Below are 25,835 nucleotides of genomic sequence, written 5' to 3' on the forward strand. Positions count from 1 at the left end.
TCGATTAATTTTTTGATAAATAACAAATCTCAGATCATATATCCCACCTTTTATAGTTTTAGCAAGATTTAAAATTGGCATGACAAAAAAAGGGTAACCAACACCTTTATCAAATTTTTTTTTCTATTTTATTAATGTTTTCATAAGTGCCACTAGGTTTGTACAAAGGTTACATTCTTAGTTTTTTAAAATCATCAATGCTATCATAATACAATTAATCCCATCTTTTTTGGTAACCCCTCGAAAGTATCTCATTCTATACGCATCAAGATCATTATCATTCAAATCAGATATTAATGCTAAATCTTCTTTATTACTTTGAAAATTATATGATTTATCAAGACCACAAACATCATAGATAAAACATCTATCAACATCTATTGCGATATTATCAATCGAATCTACATGACAAGGATTTGTTAATGAACCAACCTGATCTGCAAACTCATCAACAATAAATAATTTTTCCCAAATCTTTTTGTTATTTGCTATTCACCATTTATACGTTCTGTGGCTTCACGGCCAGAATTTTCCACAATTATCAAATGGTACTTTCCTTTTTTTTTACATTCTTCTTTAATTCTATGGGCTAAATATTTATATGTATTAAGCATGGTGTCAAACTGATTAATAGGCTGGTTTAGTATCCCACCAAAACCGGTTTCGTATTTCCGAACTATTGTATTCTAATTTTATTAAATTTTTACTATCTTTTACATTATATTCTAAGATATCCAATGGACAACATATCAAATTTGATGCTTTCGTACCAATTGGTAATCGAAATTTTATTAATGAACTTCAAAAACATCAGCTAATTAGTCTATAATCAGGTACACCATTTAATAAACTTGCAATTCCAGAATGTTTTATAGCTCGCAAGTAATTACATATATCTAATAAACAGATATATTATATAATATCTGTGGATATACAGGGTGTCCCACGAAGTTCTGACAAATGAAATAACTTGTATTCTAATCAATATTTTTTCATTTTTTTTTTTTTATACAATTAATAGACGTTTGTACTACACGTATAATATAAACTTTTTTATTTTCATTTTTTTGTGCATAAAATAAGAAATTTTAAATTTGATTTTCATTTTTTTCAAAAAATTCAAAATAGCCAATTTATAAACATATTGAAAAAAATAGATTTAACGTTTACGGTATTTAATTTGAGTAATCCATTTGCGACTTATTAACATTTAAATATTCGTTCAATTTACTGCTACTGGGAAATTTATCAAACCCAACAGTAAAAACCAGAAGTCAAAACGAACCAGAGATAAGTGACTAGTAACTAAAATAGTACAACAGATTACAGAATATTTATGATAGTCATAGCATAGAACAAGGTCATAGTACCGTCATATCCACGGTTTAAAGATATGTATATCCAATATTTAATCTATTCTGTGGTATATCTACAACCATGGTCATATCTAATATTATGTGGTATAGTATTGATACTACTATCTTAATTCGTGGTTTTAGCGTGGTATTGTTCTATGGTTTTAGGCAACTAATAATTTGTAACCATAAAAATGAAATGGTTATAGTCTGTGGTTATAGCAGTACAACCACTCTTATCGGTCCTTATCATTTTTCGGACAACTGCCATCGACCGGTATTCATAGACGGAACTTACAACACAAACACACAAACAACTTAGAAACAACAATAACAACATATGTATATATTTTTGTGACGAATTAAGTTTGCTAATTAATTAATTTTAAAATTTTATTTAGTACTAATTTATTATAAAACAGTAATATAACTTAATATTTATTTTGAAGAAAATAGTTCAACTACCTACTACCTATAATGTATTTTCAAAATGACCTCCATGATTCGTTACACATTTTTCGTATCGTTGTAATATTGACGCAGTCACTGAATTCAAAATTTGTAGTGTTATGGACTTGCATGCTACTGTTATGCGCTCTTTCAAATCATCCAATGAAGTAGATTGTTCAGTGTAAACACGATCTTTTAAATATCCCCATAAAAAAAAATCCAGTGGAGTAAGATCTGGAGAACGTGGTGGCCATTTCACAGGACCGTTTGTTCCTATCCATCGCAACGGAAAATTATGGTTCAAATAATTTCTAACCACATTAGCATTATGTGGAGGGGCACCATCTTGCTGTAACCACATACATTCCCGAATATGAAGAGGGACATTTTCTAGCAATGATGGTAAAATATTTTCCAGAAAATCCAAATAACGCTCACCATTTAATGTTCCTTCATAAAAGTAAGGGCCAATTAATGTGTTGTTTAATATACCACACCATACATTTGTGGACCATCGAACTTGGGACTTTGTTTCTCTTGTCCAAAATGGATTTGAATCATTCCAATAATGTGCGTTATGGCGATTTACCATGCCGTTATTGTTGAAACAACTTTCATCAGTCCATAATATTTTGTTCAAAATATTGCTATCCTGGTCATATAAGCTAACTATTAATGATATGAATTGGAGTCTTCTTTCTGGATCTGATGGTTTCAACCCTTGAACGCAATGCAATTTGAACGGGTGATATACATTGTTTATTAATATGCGATGTACAGTTGATTTACTAATATCTGTTTGCCGAGCTATGGATCTAATTGATGCATGTGGTGTGGAACTAAATGCAGCTAAAACATCAACATTGTGAGAATCATCTGCAGCAGTGTAATGTTTTTTCAACCGATGGCCATTTGGAAAGCTGCCTGTTCAACAATTTGTTTTTTTAGTTTATTTAGTAAATTATTTTTAAAAATGTCAATGCAGAGCATATGTAATTATTGTCTAAGCGATACCTATTAGTTCAAATTCATGTTTGCCCTTTATTTAATATTTTTTTAGTTTTTACAAAATATCCGCTACGATAGATTGTAATATTAACTTCATGATAATATTTGATGTTATTATTGTCTAAACGATACCCATTAATTCAAATAATATTTCATTTTATTTTATATTATATTATAGGCTAAATAGTAAATTGTATTTTTATTTTTTTTTAAATAAAATCATGTTGCCCTTTATTTAATATTTTTTTTTAGTTTTTTTACAAAATATTGTCTACGATAAATTGTAATTTGTATGTGTGTTACCTATTATTATAATTCATAAAAATATTTATATTTTTGTCAATTATTAAAATTGAAATCTACCTGTTTGACGCAATGTTTTTTCAATGTTGATAAATGTAGCCCGTGAAGGTTGTCTTCGTTCTGGAAATGTTTGTAAATATTGACGAGAGGCATTTAATGTACTTTTACCACATTTATAAAAAATAGCCAACATATCAGAATACTCTGCATTACTATAAATAGCAGGCATCTTGAAATTTAATTAGTTTTAATTACTAAATAAAATAAGTTAGTCTTATTAGAAAACCTAACTAATAAAATACCAAATGCAGTTTGAAAAAAAACTGGATTTCCATAACCAAGATATCAAACTCATCTGATCTTGATTGTTAAATTATAAATAGTATATTTATTAGTTTTATCTAACTGGAAATTTTGACAGTCAGTGTGTTGTAAATATATTTTTATAGTATTTCTTGTTTCATATCTTGTTTGATACTTGCATTGAAAGGTACAAATTACACTTTCTCTGTCAATTATTTAATATTTAAAGTACCTAGACTTTTTTAAAAATGGAAGTTTATGAAGATGTTGGTGAATTATATTGCGAATATGTCAAAAATAATGAAGACGACACCATGACTGAATTGGATTTTTTTAAGTCAGCATTTAAAGATGCAATGATCGAAATTGATAATCTGCGTCAGGTATGTAAAAATTGAAATTAATATATACATCAATTTTATTTATATTCTGAAAATAATAATAAGAAACAACAATACACACATTTACAGCAATACCATAATTTAAACGAGCAATTTAACAATAAAAAAGTTGAAAGCAGTTACTATGCTGAAGATGTGATACAGCTTCAAACTGATAATAAGTCACTCACTGAAGAACTTGTAAGTGACCAAATTATTAAAGCAGTGGAGTTGTTGCATTTTCATATTTTTTTGTAGATACTTAATATTATATTCATTGCTAAGTGAGCTTAAAATATGTTTCAGTTAGCTATGATTTTATGTTTTTATTGAAATAAATGCTATTTTTTTTCCTTAAGTGCAATTTTTAATATATTTTAGTGCAATAATACAATCAATTTGTTGAGTTTTTTAATGCAATAACTTCACTGCCCTAATAATAAATAATGAAAAAAAAAAATTACATAGTTAGTATACAATTTATTAACAATTACATAATATTATTAGGTGACATTAAAAATTCAAGAAAAGTCATATAAAGAAAAATATGTATGTTTAAAAATAAAAAAAACATGCTTAATAATAATAAATAATAATAGTAACACATTTTTTTTTTATATAGGCTATACTTAAAACAAAAAATGAGATTTTGGAAGAAGACAATGTAAGTACATTGGTAACAAAATTTATATTGAATTTAAAAAAATTTATAATGCTTAACAATAATAAATAATATTAATTACATATTACAATTTTTTTGTTTTTTTTTTTTATAGTCAGCAATTAAAACCAAAAATGATTCTTTAGAAAAAGAAATTGTAAGTAAAAGTAGCAAAATTATTTAAATAAAATTTGTTAACTGTTATTTTTGTAGAAATTATTTAAACAAAAAATGGCCACTATTGAGGTGAAAGATAAGGCAGAACATTACGAAGAAAAAAAAAAAGTAAAAATAAATTTAGTAAATAAAAAAGCATGTCCAACACATTTTCCTAAATTAAAATTATTTACTTTCAGGAACAACAAAATGTGCATAGCTTAATCTCATCTGCTAAAAATATGAATAATTATGTTAAGAGAGATGATTTACTGCCGATTGAATCCAAGGTTTCTTTTATAGAAAAACTTGTATGCTCAAAGATGGATAGATTGAAATTACAAGATGAGACAAGCAGTCTGATAAATGTCATCGATGATACATTGAAAACAAATTATGTAATGTATTTATTTAAAATAGTTTTAATATCATATTTATAATTTGTATGTTATTAGAATTGTACTGAATGGTGGTGTCCCAAGCACAGTAAATTTTTGGAAATTTTAAATGGCATCAAAATTGGCGAACAAACTGTGGAAGATAAATACATTATAAGGAAAGCCAAATCTAGATTTGCTTATTGGGATGATAAAAATAATAAAGTAATATTAATGTTTTTTGTACTATTTACCATATTTAATAATTTATTGTAATTCATTCTACATAATATTATGTACATGACTAAATAATGTTTTATATTTTTTTGTATGTTTAAGAATACACCAAGGTGTCCTACTCAAGACAGAAAAAGAGGAGAGGTTATTCATTATCAAAAACCTAAATGTTGGCCGTAAAATAATAATGTTAAAAAAAAAAACCTTTAAATAAAAATACGATGGTAATTATTAAATAATAATTTATTTATTTTGATACCTACTTATAGTAGGTATGTACTAAAAGGTAAGTATCTTAACAGCAACATTAATAAACTTGCATTTATCGATATTTGTGGGCCCTACTGTTTAACTTTTATTTAATAATTAAATAATATTAATTAAACATACATTTTACATATTAAATCCGAAAAGATGCATCAAATATAATATTGTTACAGGCATGCACAGACATGTTTAATTTAAAAATCAACTTTTTTATTTAACCTTCATTGTAATATAACAATATTATTAATAATTAAAAATTAACAGTTCATAAGCATTAACAACTAATATTCATGATCAATGACTATATTAAAACTATATAGCTAATATCAATTAGTTATATCTTTTAGTTATTGAAAGAAACAAGGGATGCAATTGCGCACATTAATGATTGCTGTTAAGACAAAAATTTAGTAAAATCATTTTTTTTTCTGAAATACTGACTAAATTCACTAAATATACAAAAAATAATAGAATTTACTTAACGGATTGCATAAGCAGAGTATTTGTGTAAAATCTAAAATCTTTTAGTAATTCAACAAATCTAATCGTTACTTCTAAGAAAAAAAATGAAAAAGTTTCCTGCTTATAATCCACCTCATCTGTGACAAAGATATAGATAAATTTGAAAAAAATAGAACTAAATAAAGATCTTTATACGCTAGAAGTCTACGACCTTAGTCTCACATTTTGTTAAATTTAGAAAAAGTTGTCTTTGCTAAGTATTTTGTAGAATTTTAGATTTTTCTCAGTATAGTATTATTATTAAAATTATAACACCTATAACATATGTTTTTTATAATTTAACTAATTTAATCATACTTAATTTATCTATTGGTACAGTTAGATTGCATAGCTGGTGTAGTGCATGTATGTTAATATTCAAACAGTCAAGATATTATGTGATATTCAATGTTGTGAGTAGGTATACATTGTTGAATTATGAAATCCATGTGGAAAGTCACTTTTACCTAAAAGATAAAATAAATAAGAAACTATTTATGAATATTTTTTTTAAGTATAATACATATCTTATTATATTATTCACTATTTAGTATTTAATTGTTTAACAGTTATTATTATTTGAGTGTATAATATTAAAATGTAAAGATCTTAGGTGTTTAGTTATACTTACATTTTGTGATAAGACTTTCTATTTGATTTTGTTTTGACAATAATGAGAATTTAGATGAATCCAAATAAAGTTTATCACCAGTTAATGTTCTATGTTTGTTCTGACACATCAAACAGTAAACTAATTGTAGTAATTGGATCATATTTATGGAACTACATAAATGTTAAAATACAATTTAAATAGAATGTTATATTATTTTTAAATATATACCTAACTTAGTTGATTATACTTACATTTTATGACGAGCCTTTTTTTTTTTAATGGTCAGTACCTAGTCCACAATGCTTGTAATGACCCGCGGTAACCAACAAATTAAACTTCTTAGTTTTATTATAGTACTTTATTTATAAATAAATCAAAATACTACATAGTTTTCAATTTGCATACATATTGTTGAAAAATATTTCTTCTAGTTTAGGCCAGTTGTTGTTCGAGCAATAAAATGTATATTAATGTCACCATTAAAAATTATTAAGTAATAATTTTTTTCTTATTTCATATCTTCTTTGATTCTTGCATTGAAAGGTAAGTACACATTAGGTACACTTTCTTTGTTGATTATTTAACGTTTAAAGTAAATACTTTCTTAACAATCGAAGTTTTTGAAGATTTTGGTGCATTATATTGCAAATATGTAAAAAGTAATAAGGATGACTTATCAATTACTTGGTTTAAGATATACTTAATTGGACTTGACATTCCCTCAAATTGAATGATAAAGGCTCTTCATACAATTTTTTAATTGATAAATTTGAAATAATTGTAATTGGTATACCTAGTAGGTACTTTGTTTTTATTATTTTTTTTTGTGATACAGAAGACGGATACGCCAAATTCTTCTTTGTCAACATTTCGTCGACATATCATTAAAATGTATTACTTATTCTATAATACTGATCACTTCATTAAGTAATAAGTTGAAATCATTGAATAAAAATATTTATTATTATTTACTACTATCAATAATTTACATTCGTTAATTGTTGATCACGATCTAACATAATAAAATTATCATAAATCGTGCTGTAAATTAACCGTTTAAGGTTAAAAATCTTAATGTTAATTCTCGTTTATCTACAAACGTGATAAGTGATAAAACCGTATACCAAGAATCAATAACCAGTGCTACATTATGTAACCATGAAGGTAAATTGTAAAATGTTATTTTTATACTTTATAGCTGATATTCTGCAGGCTGATACAGCTGCGGCAGACTACAACTACAGGCTTGACGTTGTTCACTCAACAATCAGTGTTCTGGTAGGAGTGGGGATTGGAAAGGAAGGTCCAAATGTCCAATTCGTATGACCATTGTACATAGTACATACTAAACTCATTACTTATTAGTTATTATCGATTTTGACCGTAATGGGTATCTTTAAATTGAGATATAATTTCATTTTGGCTTCTGGTTTTTACTATTGGGTTTGATAAATTTCCCAGTAGCAGTAAATTGAACGAATATTTAAATGTTAATAAGTCGCAAATGGATTACTCAAATTAAATACCGTAAACGTTAAATCTATTTTTTTCAATATGTTTATAAATTGGCTATTTTGAATTTTTTGAAAAAAATGAAAATCAAATTTAAAATTTCTTATTTTATGCACAAAAAAATGAAAATAAAAAAGTTTATATTATACGTGTAGTACAAACGTCTATTAATTGTATAAAAAAAAAAAAATGAAAAAATATTGATTAGAATACAAGTTATTTCATTTGTCAGAACTTCGTGGGACACCCTGTATACAACAACTTACTAGATAGCCGTCTCTTTTCTTGTCATCGAAGTCGGCCGCCAATTACAAAGCAGGCAATGTTTACAAAATAATATTATCACAGTATTTATGTATAGATAAATATATACATATGTCATATGTATGTAAATAATTGTAAACATTGCCTGCTTTATAAATGGCGACCGACTTCAACATTGGTCACAACTGTTGTAGTATAAAGATGGCCATCTAGTTGTTGTATATATCTATGAACGCGAACGATCTGTATATAGGTAAGTAACAGAATAGACGCTAGACAGAGTAGAGTCACTTCGCTATCGAAATCACGATTGTTGAACTATTGAAATAAAATGGTGGCCGAGAGTGCAACCAATCAGATTAGTTTGTTATTTCAGAAGTCAGATTTGCTTATAAAATAATCACGGACTTATTAGATATCTTATTCCGTGAAAATAATATAATAAAAAATATAATTTGAATTTGCCGCAAAAAAATATTCGTATATCATTGGTTCCACCTTAAGCTGGTTATATGAATTTGATAATGATAGCGATAAATAATAACAATCGTGATTTCGATAGTGAAGTGACACTTCCATACTTTCATGTATTATAATTACCTTCCATAAACGTATTTTTTTAAAAATAATTACTTATATTTTTTCTGAATGAATTAGGTAGTGTACTAAAAAATAAATACATAATATAAATCTTATCCTGTATGGCTGTTTTGGACATAATTTCAATTATTTTAAGATAAGGTACGTGAGTTTCTTTTAAATATTTTGTTTCTTCTCTTATGCTCTTCTCTTATAGCTTAATCACAGTTAAAACCCTTTGAGACATTTCTAAGACTGCTATTTATTAACTATTAATTAAATATATTTTATTTTTTTTTATTATATTTTCTAAAAGATTCATAACTATAGACATCATACCCACCTACAAATATATGTACTCATTAAGTGACGATTGATGAGTTAGTATATGGAGGAACTGTATGTACCAGCATTTTACTTCCATTTAACAAGGTGTCTTTAAGGTAAATAAAAATGTTGATCTTTATTTTTATTAATAATATAATAGGTATATATTATCTTATTTTGGTAATAGTTTGTAAAATTGAAAAAATAAAAATATTATAATAATATGTAGGTAAGGACAAAATAACTGTTACCTAATTTACACGAATATTTATTTAATTTACATAACCTAATGTATTATTATATTTTACTTTTTTTATATTGTATCCATAATATATATGTAGTCTTTTGGAATTGCTTAGTTTATAATATGTATCTACATTAAATTTATTATTTTAAATGTGAGATATTCTCATAGAAGTTTGAACTTTGATGTTAATTAGGTACTTGAAATATATTTGGATAAGGTATTGAGGTGTATAATATTACAATTAATTAATTATTAATTATTATTGTTTTGCTAGGTATAATGTTTTTTAAGTATATTTAAATGTTGAAGTTAAATAAGTGGGCCATACTCATTGCTCCTATTAGTATACTTGACTAAGCAGCATACATTATGTTAAACTATTTAAATGTATTATGTAGCTTATAATAGTATCCTTAGTATTCATACAACTATTAGATATTTTATAATATATTAAAAGTTATATTGAAAAACTTGAAATATTTGTTCTAGAAAAAACAACATATTCAAGATGAGTACTTTTAATCTTGAAAAAATGGTGGGAACCATTGATAAACTTAGTACTTCTCTAGATGTAATGTTATGTTGCAAAGATAGTGAAGGAGGACAAGAAATATTAGAAACGTGTGAACAATTGGATAGTTTAATTATGTCATTTGACGATCAGATTAGTATTCTCAAAGATGCTCTAATCAAAGAGAAAAATGCCCGTCAATCGGTTAGTTAATTTTAATAATAATTAATATACTTTTTTGAGTGCTAATCCATTTGCGGTCTACTGAAAAAAAATGTTAAAATAACAAAATTTGACCATATTATTAAGAGAGTAGGTACCTATAATAAAATATTTAAAATGTATTGATACATATTAAGCATATAATATATAATATAATACGGCACTTTTTTGCATCATATTTCTAAACAAATATTTTAGTTGACTGATTGTAACATTATCAGCAATATACATATATCAGTGCGCACTTTATTATATACCTGTAGTATATTTGCAATTATTAAATAATAATTATTTCTACCTGACACTTGAGAAATATGGATTGATTATGTAATACTGGTCTAGGCTCGGTAGACGGTAGACTGCAGATAGATTGTCCAGATATTAAATAGCACGTTTTTTTGTTGTTGTGACATTTTTTTAGTCATTTCAAAGACAGTTGGATGAATTGAAAACAATTGAGGAAAGATGTAACCACATGATAGTTTATATCCAATTAAATACTGAACTTGAAACTCAGCAGTATACTCAAAGTCATGAAATAAAAGAATATAAAGGAAATAATTCAAATAATATGGCTAACATTTCAATGTCACCTGTACCGAAGTGGAAAGATGGTCATTCTCTATCTGAAAACACTATACACCATACTACTATATCAAATGGTACAATAATGAGTAACAGTATGATGGGACAGTCTTTAAAATCTCAGGCTGCTAAACAAGTTCTTGATATTCCACTTCTAAAATCTGTTAACAACGATGAAATGGATTCTGTTCCAAAGTAAGAACATTATTATAGTCATTATTCAGAAGATGTATTTCCCATGTATTGTCTCTATCTTTCAAAACAAAACAAATTTATATTCAGCAGGATCCATTTTATATTGTTAATTTTAATATAAGGATGAATTGACCATACATAAAGTTAAGAATATTGTACATGCATTTTGTAAGCTTTTGTTAATATTTCAAATTGTTATAACTCACTTTAAACCTAAAATTAAAATTAAATCCTACATGATGAAATGAATAATATTCTTACTTTTAAATTTGATGTAAGGTAGAATTGAATTCACTATAATATTGTAATCAACAACACAAAATGGATTCTTCTGCATAAAATGTGTTACCTATATTATACATTTGTATGATGGAGACATCATATGCAGGTGTTACCTACCTATTCAGCAATTATTCTGCATGGTGACTTTTTGTATAAAAGGTAGTCTGTATTTATTACATACTCTAATAATAACAAAATCAAAACTGTTTTGCATACAAGTTAAATACAGTGAAATTGTGAAACATACCTCCCCTAATGCCAGGGCTGTCCTGACGATTTGCGGGGCCCAGCGCATAGTAAAATTGCAGGGCCTAAAATGTCATAATCGTTGGGGAATAGTTATGGCATACTATGATATATACCTAGGTATAAATGGGCAACGTGCGGGACCTGTTTAACTGTGGTAAAGGAGCAGGGCCCGGAGCGAGGGCCCCACTCGCCCTGCCCTAGGGACGGCCCTGCCTAATAGCTCTAAATAGCGGACACCTCCTAATAGTAGACGTTGTTTTGGAAACAAACTACATTGAAACTTCCATATTACAAAGTCTTGTTGGGCATAAAAAAAAATAGTATTATAGAGAATTTTGTTAAATAGAATTGAATAAATTTGGTTATCAAAAATATTTTGTTAAACAGAAAATTTTGTTTTATGGAAGTTTTACCATATAAACATTCTACAAACAGAACCCTCCAAATAGAAAAAAAAATGTTATATTTAAAGGTTTCACTGTACTATTGTTATTATTATTATTTTTTTTGTTTTTTTATTTATACAGTTTATCATACTTTATTTAGGTACATGAAAGGTCGTTTAACTTCATTAAATGTGAATGTTGTGATAGATGGTATTAATATTGCATTAGAAAATAAATATGAAATTTTGCAAAAGCCAAGAAACTTATTAAAAAAAAAAGATCAAGATATCTACAACACATGGAAAATTCAGCAAAACGATGTTGGACAAGGTATGAACAAATAAATAATAATTGTCATAACAAACAAATTATAACTTATCATTTTTTTTTTAAGGTCAATACTTTGTAACTGCTGATGATATTTCTAGATTTGGTGAGACAAAAGTGGATAAAACTACATTAAACATAATTCCCATATTAAGACATTTAAAACGATTAAAAGAATCTCGAACAGGTGGCTTTGTTTACTATTTACCTTACTAGATCATTAATATTAGAAAGAAAGAAAAATAATTAGATATTGTAAAATATATTTTAATCAACGGTTTAATGAATATGTTAAATTTAGCTATTGAAGCAGACACTAAATAATATAATGTATATCATATTATGTATTATAATTTAAAGCTATACTTATTTTTATACATACAAATTTTCAATGATTATTTTTAATACATGATGTATTTTTTTTTATATAAACTATTAAAGTAGCAAATGCAGAAAACAGTGTATTCTTCATATTATATATTATCAATATTCTTAAGTGACTTTTATTTGTATACATACAATTTTTTCAATAATGAATGCTGCCTCTTGGTGCAAGAAGTACATTTTGTCGAAATTGAGATTATTAGACCAATGTCATTAAAATTTGTTAGTGTTACTTGTGTTAAAAGGGTCAATGTCTCTTATACTGTATGACCAATTAAGATTTAACATTGGTCTTTTTGACAATAATTGATATATTATGGGCCTATGTCAACATTAGCCACATATTATATATACCCGCGACATTGGCCATTTCGAAATCAATTAATAAAGCTTATAAATGTAGAAGTTACTAACATTATGCTCAATTTAATATTATTATTAGATTAAATTAATTAATTAATTAATTAATTATTATTAAATTAAATTTTAAAAATTGGCCAATTTAATATTTTAAATTCCTGAACATTGTCAAAATATGACATTGGCCCTTCTTGCACCAAGCCACAGAATGTTATTAAGATCTAAGCACTATAGACCTGCAAGGGCCGTACATTTTTGGCCCGGTTCGGTCCATCAATTGTATCCTCCGACCCGGCCCGGTCCAAAAAATATTGAGAAAAAAAAATATAATATTATTATAGTATATAAATAGCTTTATTATACCCACCAATCATTATATTATTATACTCATTGTGATTGTATCTATTATCTAGTATCTATCCATAGAGTATACTCTATATGTACCATAATATATCTATCTGTACCAAAGTCGGTTTTATCATTATTATTTATTATTTTAAATTGTGATTATTTATTGTCGAAGAAAAATCCTTAAAAAGCCCGGTCCAACCCTTGATTTATTATTCGAAGTCCAGCCCGGATGAAATGTTTATGTCACTTTTCAGTAAGTATAGCCCATACTGGTCGCTAGCAGTGTGGTACAAAGGTCACACAGTTGGCTACGACGCGCGCAGTCACCAGTTCGAACCCGGCTCAGTGTAAACAGTTTTATTTATTATTATTATTAATTAATTAATATTATTTTACAATTTCTACTTTTTGTTCTTAAATAAAAGATTATTATCAGAATATTTAATTTTAAATTTATATCGTAAAATAATTTTCGTGACAACTTTTGGTTTATTGATGTATTTTCGGTAATAATATTAAAATACGGAGAACCACTGGTTTTCCGTTATCACGCCGCCGCCGCCGTCTCAATTTATCTGGCAACGACTGTAGTACTGTACTAAGTAAATAATAACTAATAAGCATACAGTGTCCCGTGAGGATTTACCAATTAAGATATCTCCTGAGATAATACATTTCTTCAATCTGTTTTTTTATTAGTCTAACAGAGACAAGAACTACATAATATATTTTATTTTTTAATTTAATGAAATTTTTTGGTAAAAAACTTAAAAATGTAATTTTTAATTCTTTTATGTTTGAAACAATTGAAAATAGCCATTTCATTAAGTTTAATTTTAATAAGTAAAAATACGTTTGAAAAAGAACAAATATTGTGCATTATTCAAATGCATATTTTAGCTTCTATAATTATAATTTTGAAAATCTGGTTTTGATCTGACCTGAAAAATGTTCTCTTCTTTTATATAAAAAAAATTAATAAATTCCGACTATTTTACGGGGCGTGAGAGTTTTTCCTGTAAAACATATTTTTTTACTAAAAAACGCTCTTCATTTTTATTGTTGTTTTTCCCGGCGTTTTTGAAAACTACTGGGAATTTTAGATTCTGAGCGAAGCAATGAATGTATTGATTTTACAATGTTGTAAATGTTTTTATTTTTGTGTCTGTCATCACCTTTTAGGTAAACAGTAAAAGTGCTTGGATTTTCTTTAACAGTAACTTTTCTGATAGGAAAGTGAATCTAGTTGGTAAAAATTTTTCTTTTTAAATCTAAGATTTGAAAATGTAATATAAGATTACTCATAAGTTTTTCTACCTTTATCAAAAAAAAAAATGTCTACAAGAAACTTAAATTAAACTTTTATGAGCGTCTGAAATTTATATTTTTACAACATTTGATATTCACTCGATATCTCATGTAACAATTTTCTTATTTTATAGTAATTAAAAAACAAATGACTGTAGATACTTGAAAATTTCACTGAATGTTTATATTAGCATTTTCTATACACTATAAAATTTTGAAAATAATTTGATTCTTTTTGAACTGTTTACGGACATAGTCAGTTTTCAATTTTTTTAGTTTTTTTTTCTATAAATATCAATAACATTTTATTTGTTGTGTAAAAAAGCGTGAAAATATAATCCAAGGCTCCTGATATAATGTTAAAATTGCAGTTGAAAAATATTAAAAATACATAGGCACAATTTTTTTTTATAAGCATTTAATGTTCAAATTTTGACAACATTTATCAAATTTATAATTTATTAATTATTTTGTAGTTAAAAATGTATAAAATGTTTAACTTTTATGGCTAAGGATTGAAAATTTAAAACAAAGGCTCCACGTAAATAGGTTATATATAAATTACTTTATTCACAATAATATCATCAAATATACTTATTTCATAGGCTCCTATCATAGGCTGACTGACCGTTTTCGCTCAGAATCGTTTTTCTTATACAATGATATTATATCATTGAATTCAAATTTAACACCATCCATTACAGTGACCCACTTGTAACCTACTGTAAAGCAGAGCGACATCCACTTATCCACCTTTTTTTACTTTTGATTTCCATAGTACCAACTGAATTCACTTTCCTATCAGAAAAGATACTATTGAAGAAAATCTAAGCTTTTTTACTGTACTAAAAGATGATGACAGACCCAAATAAAATAATATACTCATTGTAAAATACTAAAATCACTACATTCACTCCGCTCAGAATCTAAAATCGAAATATTGAAGAGGGGAGGTAAAGTGCATTTGTTCTTAGGTATTATAGATATACTAGCTATATAATAAATTCTAAAATATTATTATGTCATAATAATATTATGGCCATTACTCGTCCTAAATCAAACTTGTGGTTAAATAGTCTTGAAAAAATCTACAAGTATTTATGTAATTTCGGGTCACACTGTATAATAATTAAAGAGGTGGTATTATTTTCGTTATCATTGTTGATAGTAAAAAAATTATAATAAATAATTATAAAAATAATGGATAAAACATAAAACTAGAAACATGGTCTACTATATATATGAATATATTGTATTGATCAATAATTTGTATTATGGAACGATTAAATAATTAATGTATATTTATCAACTTTCAAATTTAGGTTAAGGCTGGAATAACAATTAGCATAGAGCCATAGACAAATAGTTTATTTAGCCATGTGGAAATGCCATAAATGTGGCAAACCAGTGTACTTTGGTAAGTTTTTGAATTTGTATTTTAAAAAACAGTACCTACATAAATGTGTATGATTTCTCTTACTTAGCGGAACGCATGCAATCATTAGGCTATGACTGGCACCCAGAATGTTTACGATGTGAAGAATGTAGTAAACGATTGAACCCCGGACAGCATGCAGAGGTATGGCCAAGAACAAAAATTATCATTTTAAAGTCATTATCGGTTAATTTGTTAATATCATTATACTGTTATGAATTGTTTATTAGCATAAAGGCGTCCCTTACTGTCATGTTCCTTGTTATGGTGTGTTATTTGGACCGCAATTATATGGCCATGGTACCAGAGTGGAGTCTCATACCAGTTTTGGTAGAGTCGAAAACAAATATCCGTTTGGGCCAAATGTTGAAAGGTCATATAATAATTAATTTATATGGTGTGATAATTGATGTTTAATCTGATTCTTATAGCATTTTGATTTTTGTTTATAGGTCCGAGTTGGACGAAAAACTCAAAATGTACAACAAATATTACGAAGGACGTAGTGGTGAGATTCGTAGCCGTGAGGTAAATTATTTGAAAATGTTTTTACATTTTTTTTTTAGAGTATATTTGTATTAATAGAATTTATTTTTATAGGTAAATGGTCGTCCTATTCTAGAAGGGGCATTAAGAATCTATTGGGCTGTGACTGACATGATTCATCTGAAAGAAGACGATGACCAAAGAATCAAAAATAGAATTCTTAGAGAAAATGATGTGCCACTAATGGTGAAGCAGTGTAGTTTTTAATTTCAATGTAATATAATGCCATGTTCTATATTTAAATGGATTTTCAGAAACTACAAAGTAAATATGTAACTAGTAATTCAAAAAATGATCAACATCAAAATGGAAACAACTCCTTAAGCAAATTTAATACATTACCAAACAACTTAAATCAAAACGTTATTAAAGATGACCTTAGTGAATTTTTGAAAGTAATTAAATTTGTAGATAAATAATAACTTTTTTTTGGTATTTAAGAGGATGTGATACCCATATATCTCTTTCTTTTATACTTAATATTGATAATATTATACATTTACATTCGAAATCTATTATTTACATGCAGTGGCAAATTTATGGTTGAAATGATGGTCAGAACATTGTAAAACTTATCCGTATCATAAGCTGTGATATAACTACTTTTTACAAAACTTTTTTGCTGTAACTTATGAAAGCCCCAGACAAAATATAGGCGGGCCTATAAAACTACCATTAAATCTGCCACTGGGTTTCGCTGTTTACATGATCTATTACATACACATGTAAGACACTGTCAATAATCAAAATCACATCCACTTAATAAACATTTTTTATTCTATTATATCAAATATATGTGAAGTAGATTTGAAACAAACTGATATTAATTAAAGGAGCACAAAACACAAACAATAAGTTTTTTAATTTGAAAGAATGCTCAATTCTAAGAATAATGGTATAGGTTTTACGCTTTATCCTCACATTACTTAAAGATTTATGAGGAATTGTAAAAATACGCGTGACGTTATTGGGCGAGGCTCGCGGTAATTGCTTATCTTAAACGTTTAAATATTACTCACTTCACACAGTAATTTACCCATCTTTAAAGTATATTTTCTAATTTTTGTTGTACGTTTGTGTTGTGTTTTTATGTGCTGAAAACGTTAGTGAAACCAGAATTATTCTTATGTATTTAGTTATTTTTTAAATATTTAAAATGTTAATTATATAAATCGACGCACTGTGCCTTTATAACTACAATAATATTATGTTCGTAACAAAAATCTCTTTTACTATTTATAATATAAAAAAAATACCAAACTTTATATTGAAATTCTGATACTTCTGTCGTCTTTATCACAAAAAATCACATATTTCTACATAAATCAAACATAAAAAATAAAATAAGATTAGTAAATCATAAGATAGGCGATTATGCTGAGCCCGGCCAAGTGACATCACAATGTTATTCTAGATATACCAATATCTCCTTAAACACAATTTTTTTTTTTAGATTGGATTTTGACAAAATTGTTTGTACTAGTTCTGACAACAATGATTTAGCATTTAATAATAATTTGAAGAACATTTTTTTTTGTGTTGTGTGCTCCTTTAAGGGAATTGGAAACGCATAGTTTAAGGTTATCTGTATAATAATATTAAGGCTAAATTTATTTATTTTCATTCCATCATACTAATAAATACTGATAAATTCAAATATTCAATAATGTGATTTTAATATTTAAAATATATTAACGTTAACGTGTTAATATGTTTGCTTTGGAATCTATGAACAACTTTTCTTTTATTTGTTTGTTGAAATATAATTTACTGTCAAACATTTGTAAATTTTTACACTCATGTAAGTTAAATTTTGAATAAGTGTAGTCCAAATTTATTAAGAGGACACCATACCCACATTATATGTTGTCTCCATCTTAAATATCATAAACATACATACATTTGCATTCAGTAGTTCCAATTTTGTGTTAACATTAATATTAAAGTAAATTGACCTATTAACAAAATTAAAGTTAAGAACATTATCTGTTTCTTCTTGTTGGTTTTTTTTTTAACACTATTTTAATTTTAAAGCGAGATGTTTATTAATATTTTAAAATGCTCATAACTCTTAAAAATTAAATATTGTAAAAATCAACGAGAAAACACAGATATTGTTCTTAAAATCTTAAAGTTAAAATTCTCTAATATTAAAGGCTTAAAGCTATCAATATAAAATTAGAACAGCTGAACGAAAATGTATTATGCAGAACACTTGTAAGATAGAGATATCACATTCAATTGTGACATCTTTTTAAAAGTTATTTGTAGATCCAAAGACAAGATGAAGAATGTAAATATATTTTCACCCTTCTTTTTGTATAAATTAGATCAATCATCAAATTAAGATGGAAATGCTTTTTAGTAGGAAAAACAGTTTGTTTCGAATCCCCTTATGTTAAAATATTTTATTTATTAATCTGTAATAAATTACATAGGTAGAAAGAGAAGTTGTGGACGATGAAAAAGTATGTAGTACAAAAGCTGATATAGAAGCTTTAGTTCCAGATAAAAATGATGAATATTCAGAAAACTTTGAATCACAGTTAGAAAAAGAGACTGCTGATAAGTGTTTACTGAGGAGTCGTTCATTAGATGATGATACCAGCGATAATGAATACAATGATGAATCATTATCTGACCATCAAGATGAATTTGTAAATAATGTTAAAATGCGTCGAAAATCTGGATCAACAGCTATCAAAAGAAGGCATGCTATGATACATAATACATATTATATTGAACTATTTTATATTTAAATGTATATTATTTTTGTTTACATTTTAGAACTGGAAGATTAAATGGAAAGAATAGAACAAAATTAAAACGCAGATGTTCAATTAATGGTCATTTCTATAATCGTGAAACAAGTTTTTTCACACCTCCATATGGTAGCCAAATGTCTGTTTGGGTAACATCATTGGTTACAACACCAGAAGTTATTAACTTGATGCTAGACAAATACAAAGTAGATGGGAAAGCATATCAATTTTCATTATTTCTTGTGTTTGATAATGGAGGTAAATATCTGAAAAGTATTGTAAAATTTATTACCTGATAATTTAGTTTAAATGTAATTATAGAACGTCGTAAATTATTGGATGATGAATATCCACTGGTTGTAAGATTAATTCAAGGGCCACATGAAGATGTTTCTAGATTATATTTGATGGAAAGTCGAACCACAGATGAAATTAGTTGTGACGTGGCTCAATTTCTTAATTTTAGTTTACCAGAATGTAAAGCTATTCTGGCTGGTTATGATGCTGAAGAAGAGAAACATATTATTGCAGTACAAGCAAAGTAAAATATTTTCTATTGGTATTCTAGATCTTATGTCTGGTTGATAGGCCATTAGACCCTATATTATTTTTTATCTATGCAAACTATTTAAGTTAAGAGTACTTCTTGGCAGTTAATTTTTTCCTCAAGACTGAAACAGATGAAAATCCCAGAAGTACTTTTGCATAAGATTATGATACACTTGAAAAGTTTGAGAAAATTATATTTTTAATTCTTTTTTAGATATGAAGATATGAGGAGAAGAATCAAACAACGTATGGAACAGTTAAAGGTGCGACTTTAACTACTTATAATAAGTTTTTAATTTTATGTTGCATTTCTTTTATATTAATGCACTATCTTATATAAAGGTACATTTTTTTACATTTATCGACTATCAAATAATAAAAAATAATATATAAAAACATTGTTGTAGTGTTTAGTTTTCTATTATTATGTATACTTAAATATAATAAGACTGCTCGCATTGATCTATTATTTCCATAAATATTTGCAAGATAACTTTTTGTAGAATCAACATTGTGAGCTATATTAGAGTTATTATTAAATTGAAGGATGAAAATATTATGTGGTGTAATTTTTAATTACTTTCTGTTTTTTAATGTTAAAGTGAGATACACATTAGATATACATAGGTATTAATTGTTAGGTACTTATTAGTTTATTACAGAATAATTAAGTACTGGATTAATGACATCTGGATAAAGTAATTGGTAGCACAAATGTATACCTCTTGGATCTTGTTATATACCACGTTCCATTTTTGAAACATCTGCACATAACCATCTTATTACTAAAACACAATCAAACCAAATCTGGAGTGTCAACATTTCAATTAATCTTAATATGTAAGCCTGTTTGTTGCATGTAATCAAATGCAATTATTTTTAAATTTTTAAATTCTAATTATTAGATTCTGAGCAAAGCGATGAATGTATTGATTTTACAATGTGTGTTTTTTGTTTATTTTTATTTTGTGTCCGTCATCACTTTTTAGGACAGTAAAAGTGCTTGGATTTTCTTCAACAGTAACTTTTCTAATAGGAAAGTGAATCTAGTTGGTACTTTGGGGGGTCAAAAGCAAAAATTTCCTAGTAGTTTTCAAAAGCAACATGAAAAACTAAAGAAAAATTAAGGAAAAATGGGAATTTTTACGCAAAATCTTCAAAATTTTCGAGAAAATCGATTTTGGTTTTTGGTGCTACTCTAAAACAAATGACCGTAGGTACATGAAATTTAGCTGAATGTTTATATTAGCATTTTCTATACACCATAACATTTTCCAAATATTTTGACTTATTTTGAGCTGTTTACAGACATTTTCAGTTTCCATTTTTTTAGTTTTTTTTTCTATAAATATCAATAAAATTTTATCTGTTGGGTACACAGTTTTTATTTATAAGCATTTAAAGTTCAAATATTGACAGAATACGGAAAAATTAGCAAATTATTTTGAGTTGAGAATTCATAAAAATTTTTCTTTTTAAATATAAGATTTGAAAATGTAATACAATTTTATCCATAATTTTGTCTAACATTATCAAAAAAAAAAATGCCTACAAGAAAGTCAAATAAAATTTTTACAACATTTGATATTCACTCGATTTCTCATGTAACGGTTTTGCTATTTTGTTGTTATTCAAAAACGAATTACTGTAGATACATGAAAATTTTACTGAATGCTTATATTTTCATTTTCTATACACCATACAATTTTGAAAATATTTTGAGTGTTTTTGAGCTTTTTACGGACATTGTCAGATTTCAATTTTTTTAGTTTTTTTTTTTATAAATATTATTAAAATGTTATTTGTTGGATAAAAAGCGTGAAAGTTTAATGCAAGGCTCCTGATATAGGTATTGTTACAATATTAGTTTAAAAATATAAAAATACATAGGCACAATTTTTTTTTATAAGCATTTATCGTTATTTTTGGTTATTTAATATATAATTTTGTCCTAATATGAACATAAAATAACTATAAAGAAATCTGTATTTATATTTTTGAGATTTTTTAGTTTAGAATAACCTACTTACGTGGAACCTTGTTTAAAATTTTCAATTATTAGATATAAAAGTTGAACATTTTATAAATTTTTAACTACAAAATCATTTTTAAATTTTAAATTTGATAATTTTGCGAACATTTGAACTTATGAATAAAAATTGTGGCTATGTGTTTTTAATATTTTTCAACTCATAAAAATATTAGTCTTGTGAGTGAGGGTTTCCAGCATATAACTGATATGGGCCAATGGCCTATATTATTAAAAAAACAACATCAACGATCAACTGAGTTATTAGGTATATAGTACCTATTACAATCATTATTATAATATGATAATTTTACTTATTTTATCTTAAGGGTTATTTATAATAAGCAATAACACAGTACATTATTTTTACATTATTCCAATGGCGAGTATCAGTTAAGTTTAGAATACCCTATTATACTTATTCAGTTTAGGTACATGTTACATAGGTAGATATACAAAACATCGTGCAGAACAAAAAAATGTGCTTGTTGCAAAATAAATAAAATGATTATTAATTATTATCATGTTGTAATGATTGTAGTTCTTAAGAGGCCCAAATAATGTTAGTCTGTATGCAATAAGCCTGAAAAACAGGAGGCTGTTTGGAAAAATAATACCTAAGTAGTTCGAAAACGGGCTACCCTATTGCAAAGAGTCTATATAGTCTTTTCGCAAAAAGTCTAATTTTCCAAATGGCCTACGACATATACAACAACTAAATAGCCGTCATTATACTACAGTTGAGACCAATAATGTTGAAGTCGACCGTCATTTATAAAGCAGGCAATGTTTACATTTATTTTACATATACTCTTATACATAATATATACATATATACTGTGATAATATTATTTTGTAAACATTATCTGTTTTGTAAATGGCGGCCGACTTCGATGATATTAAGAAGGAGACGGCCATCTAGTTGTTGTAAATACCTACCTATAATCTATGAACATTACTACATTAGTATTATAGTATTTATAATAAACGGTGTAACAGGCAGTTTTTAATTATATCGATTGATTACGTGTGTAATCTTAAACTAACATTTAAAGCATTTATTAGTAAAGAAACTAATTTTTCGATGGAGAAACACCTAATAGAAAAATAATATATATTATACGATGCCGGTATTGTTATGTTACATGTAATAATATAAATAATATAGGTACCTACTTCAATATAAATAGTGGTCAATCACTAGATGTTTAAATGATGTGTTGACAAACGTTGGTGATTCCTGATATAAATCATATTAATTTTTAACATAAATTAATACTTAATAGAAAATATATTGAGAAAAGCTAAACATTCAGGGACCATTGCCAGTCCATTGGACAAACGAACTCTGCAAAAGTATGAGCGATTGAGGGGATGAGGTATACCTAATTTGACATTTTAACCAATCAATACCAGGTATTAGGTAAGTTATTGTCAGTGATAATGTACGAACAATAAGAGCATTAAATACAACAAAGATGGTTGTTTTGAACAAATGGTTGTTAATTGATTGTCGTTAAATTACATACGCTTAGTAGGTAAGTTATAGGGACCTATTTAATGTCAGCAATCCGCGGGAACACAGGAGCGGCGTGCTCCCGGAAGATTGTGGTAAAAACTATCGTCGTGTCATCACATTACATACGATATATCTAAATACCTTAGTCCGTTCTTTACATTAATCACAATAATGTGAATCCTAAATGGTAATAACAAAACAAAATCAAACAGCCGATTACAGAACACTCAAAGTAGGTAATGCATATAACATATTATTTTCAAGATTCAAAATAAAGAACTTAATATACTAGGTGTAAGTATCAATACGTGAGGGATTTGAAAGAGAAATACATGCAGTGCATAAGGCGTAACATAGCAACAAAGTAAGAAAATCGTTCCTTGAGAATTCGTTAATTTATGACTGAAAATTCAATTTTTATTTTTCCCGACGCTTTTGAAAACTATACTGTGAATTTTCGAATTTGACCTCGCAAAAATAACTTTTTAGATTCACTTTCCCACCAAAAAAAGATGTTCAAGTTGAAAATTGAACATTATTTTACTACCAAACATGTTAGGTACACACAGAAAAAAAAACACATCAGTGTAAAATCAATACATTTACCGCTCTCCTCAGAATCTAAAATATCATCATCAGCCATGTCTCTAGCAAATATTAATCCCTACCTAAAAACCGGTTCTTACTTCTTAGTTCTTACTCATCCAATTACTTTGTTTGTGCACTATTCTATATTTGTTTATTAATTTCCATACATGTTTTTTTGCGATAGTTTATCATAATACAATTAATAATAGGTACTAAGTACCTACTTAAATTTAAATGTTAAGGGGATTCCATACCGTGATTTTCTGCTTTTGTCTAACACACGCACGACATAGGATTTTAGACGGATTCTTTGCCAAACATATCAATTGATATAATGAAGTGATAAGAATTCTGAAGACAGATTTGAATTCGTCGTCAAGTCTACTGGAAATCGACTTTCCCACAATTTTGATTTATTGATTGCTTCTCCAAAAATTGAAATACGAAAATGTTTAAATACTCTTTTTTAATATGAGCGTTTTCTAGAATTTGGGGGGGATATTATCAAAAATGTGGGAAAGTCGATTACAAGAAGACTTGCCGACGAATTCAAATCTGTTTTCAGAATTCTTATCGCTTCAATAGATCAATTGGAATGTTTGGCAAAAAACACGTCTAAAATACTATGTCGCGCGTGTGTTCGACAAAAACAGAAAATCACGATATCGAATCCCCTTAATATCATTAGGCTTTTAATAATTCTCAAAATTAAAAAAATAAATGTTTATAATGATAAATACATGAATGAAAATAATAAACGTTTCGGTCACCTATTATTAATTAATAATTCCTAATATCAATATTATTAGCTATTATGATTTACAATTATCTAGTATTTATTTTTGACATATTTTTTTATAAAAATGTTCACAATATAATTTTTTAGAACTGCGAGAAAAAAAATTAAAAGTAATAATTTATTATGAAAGTATAATATTATGTACCTACCTACCTAAATAGTCCCCTACTCCCTACTACGAGTAAACACCGAATCGACAATTTTGTCGCGGGTTTATGGGTTGTAAAATATTAAATACATGAACATATAGGTCGATGATATAATATGAACTCGTGAAAATTAATTTGTTCACCTTACTAGCACATCCATATTTTAGCATTATTGATTATTATTATTGTTGCTTGTATGTAGTTATGTCAAATTCATAATCTACGTTCTACGTTTTTATTTAAATATTATAATATTATTTTAAAATATCCGAAATTTGTTACAATAAAAAATGGAAACCTGTTACAATTTACAAATATATAGGTACCTCCTAGCGTTACATAAAAGTCAAAAATCATAATAGTCATAAACTCAAACTAGATAAAAATATAAAAAAAAAACAAACATGAGTGTTCTTTAATAAATTCTGTATAGAATTACATTGTACCTACTGGATTGTAGGTGTAGTCTGTAATATAATCTACTTAACTATCTATGTTAATAAATCGAAATGTTTGTGTGTAAGCGATCCACAGCCAAATCTATCGGATTAAATATTATTATGAAGTTTAGTGCGTATATTAGTGCCTACACTCGAAGACAGGGACGTACCCAGAAATTCAAATATGGGGTCAAAATATTTTAACTAGGTACATTTTTTTTGTTCCGGTTAAATGGTGTATGGTGTTTTAAAATGTTAATTTTTGCAGATTTTCTTATCACTTATCCTAAAAGTTGTTCGTACATGAAATAAAAATACC

General features: G+C 26.8%; 3 protein-coding genes and 1 long non-coding RNA gene across 7 annotated transcripts; 3 read left to right on the forward strand and 1 right to left on the reverse strand.

The window, feature by feature from the left end:
* The first annotated feature begins 477 nt into the window (after positions 1 to 477).
* On the forward strand, positions 478 to 5,478 carry LOC132949922 (uncharacterized). Of its 2 annotated transcripts, XM_061021045.1 has the most exons (9): positions 478 to 3,802; positions 3,890 to 4,000; positions 4,307 to 4,348; positions 4,422 to 4,463; positions 4,576 to 4,617; positions 4,674 to 4,745; positions 4,817 to 5,014; positions 5,072 to 5,218; positions 5,333 to 5,478. In XM_061021045.1, exons 1-9 carry the CDS (start codon positions 3,668 to 3,670, stop codon positions 5,408 to 5,410), a joined length of 867 nt encoding a protein of 288 aa, XP_060877028.1. In that variant the 5' UTR covers positions 478 to 3,667; the 3' UTR covers positions 5,411 to 5,478. The 2 variants fall into 2 exon arrangements, with proteins under 2 accessions (XP_060877028.1, XP_060877030.1); XM_061021047.1 differs by lacking the exon at positions 4,307 to 4,348.
* On the reverse strand, positions 3,820 to 8,406 carry LOC132949924 (uncharacterized). The gene is made up of 3 exons (XR_009665165.1): positions 6,863 to 8,406; positions 6,630 to 6,781; positions 3,820 to 6,465 (listed from the first exon to the last, which is right to left on the reverse strand). It is a non-coding gene; the product is annotated as an uncharacterized LOC132949924 (long non-coding RNA).
* A 113-nt stretch (positions 8,407 to 8,519) lies between these two features.
* Positions 8,520 to 12,754, forward strand: LOC132949921 (spindle and kinetochore-associated protein 1-like). Of its 2 annotated transcripts, XM_061021044.1 has the most exons (7): positions 8,520 to 8,640; positions 9,045 to 9,128; positions 9,283 to 9,409; positions 10,030 to 10,255; positions 10,695 to 11,053; positions 12,131 to 12,300; positions 12,365 to 12,754. In XM_061021044.1, the coding sequence occupies exons 4-7, from the start codon at positions 10,049 to 10,051 to the stop codon at positions 12,511 to 12,513; spliced, it is 885 nt and encodes a 294-aa protein (XP_060877027.1). In that variant the 5' UTR covers positions 8,520 to 8,640; positions 9,045 to 9,128; positions 9,283 to 9,409; positions 10,030 to 10,048; the 3' UTR covers positions 12,514 to 12,754. The 2 variants fall into 2 exon arrangements, with proteins under 2 accessions (XP_060877027.1, XP_060877026.1); XM_061021043.1 differs by lacking the exon at positions 8,520 to 8,640 and having other exon boundaries at positions 8,814 to 9,128.
* Positions 12,755 to 15,888: 3,134 nt separating this feature from the next.
* On the forward strand, positions 15,889 to 20,551 carry LOC132951094 (ras association domain-containing protein 4). Of its 2 annotated transcripts, XM_061022809.1 has the most exons (10): positions 15,889 to 16,117; positions 16,185 to 16,279; positions 16,366 to 16,508; positions 16,588 to 16,663; positions 16,736 to 16,867; positions 16,936 to 17,076; positions 19,120 to 19,391; positions 19,469 to 19,701; positions 19,765 to 19,984; positions 20,207 to 20,551. In XM_061022809.1, the coding sequence occupies exons 1-10, from the start codon at positions 16,078 to 16,080 to the stop codon at positions 20,265 to 20,267; spliced, it is 1,413 nt and encodes a 470-aa protein (XP_060878792.1). In that variant the 5' UTR covers positions 15,889 to 16,077; the 3' UTR covers positions 20,268 to 20,551. The 2 variants fall into 2 exon arrangements, with proteins under 2 accessions (XP_060878792.1, XP_060878793.1); XM_061022810.1 differs by lacking the exon at positions 20,207 to 20,551 and having other exon boundaries at positions 19,748 to 19,884.
* The last annotated feature ends 5,284 nt before the right edge of the window (positions 20,552 to 25,835 follow it).

The sequence above is a fragment of the Metopolophium dirhodum genome, chromosome 8, assembly GCF_019925205.1.
Source record: "Metopolophium dirhodum isolate CAU chromosome 8, ASM1992520v1, whole genome shotgun sequence".
Taxonomy (NCBI): domain Eukaryota; kingdom Metazoa; phylum Arthropoda; class Insecta; order Hemiptera; family Aphididae; genus Metopolophium; species Metopolophium dirhodum.

What these genes read in the sequence shown, in the direction of transcription:
- LOC132951094 (XM_061022809.1), top strand. Translation starts at nt 16,078, where the DNA reads ATGTGGAAATGCCATAAATGTGGCAAACCAGTGTACTTTG. An exon ending in TTTGGGCCAAATGTTGAAAG is followed by an intron (nt 16,509 to 16,587) that starts GTCATATAATAA and finishes TTTTGTTTATAG; the next exon opens with GTCCGAGTTGGACGAAAAAC. An exon ending in TCAACAGCTATCAAAAGAAG is followed by an intron (nt 19,392 to 19,468) that starts GCATGCTATGAT and finishes TTTACATTTTAG; the next exon opens with AACTGGAAGATTAAATGGAA.
- LOC132949921 (XM_061021044.1), top strand. Translation starts at nt 10,049, where the DNA reads ATGAGTACTTTTAATCTTGAAAAAATGGTGGGAACCATTGATAAACTT. An exon ending in AGAAAAATGCCCGTCAATCG is followed by an intron (nt 10,256 to 10,694) that starts GTTAGTTAATTT and finishes ACATTTTTTTAG; the next exon opens with TCATTTCAAAGACAGTTGGA. An exon ending in GAAATGGATTCTGTTCCAAA is followed by an intron (nt 11,054 to 12,130) that starts GTAAGAACATTA and finishes TACTTTATTTAG; the next exon opens with GTACATGAAAGGTCGTTTAA.
- LOC132949922 (XM_061021045.1), top strand. Translation starts at nt 3,668, where the DNA reads ATGGAAGTTTATGAAGATGTTGGTGAATTATATTGCGAATATGTCAAA. An exon ending in AAATTGATAATCTGCGTCAG is followed by an intron (nt 3,803 to 3,889) that starts GTATGTAAAAAT and finishes ACACATTTACAG; the next exon opens with CAATACCATAATTTAAACGA. An exon ending in AGTCACTCACTGAAGAACTT is followed by an intron (nt 4,001 to 4,306) that starts GTAAGTGACCAA and finishes TAATATTATTAG; the next exon opens with GTGACATTAAAAATTCAAGA.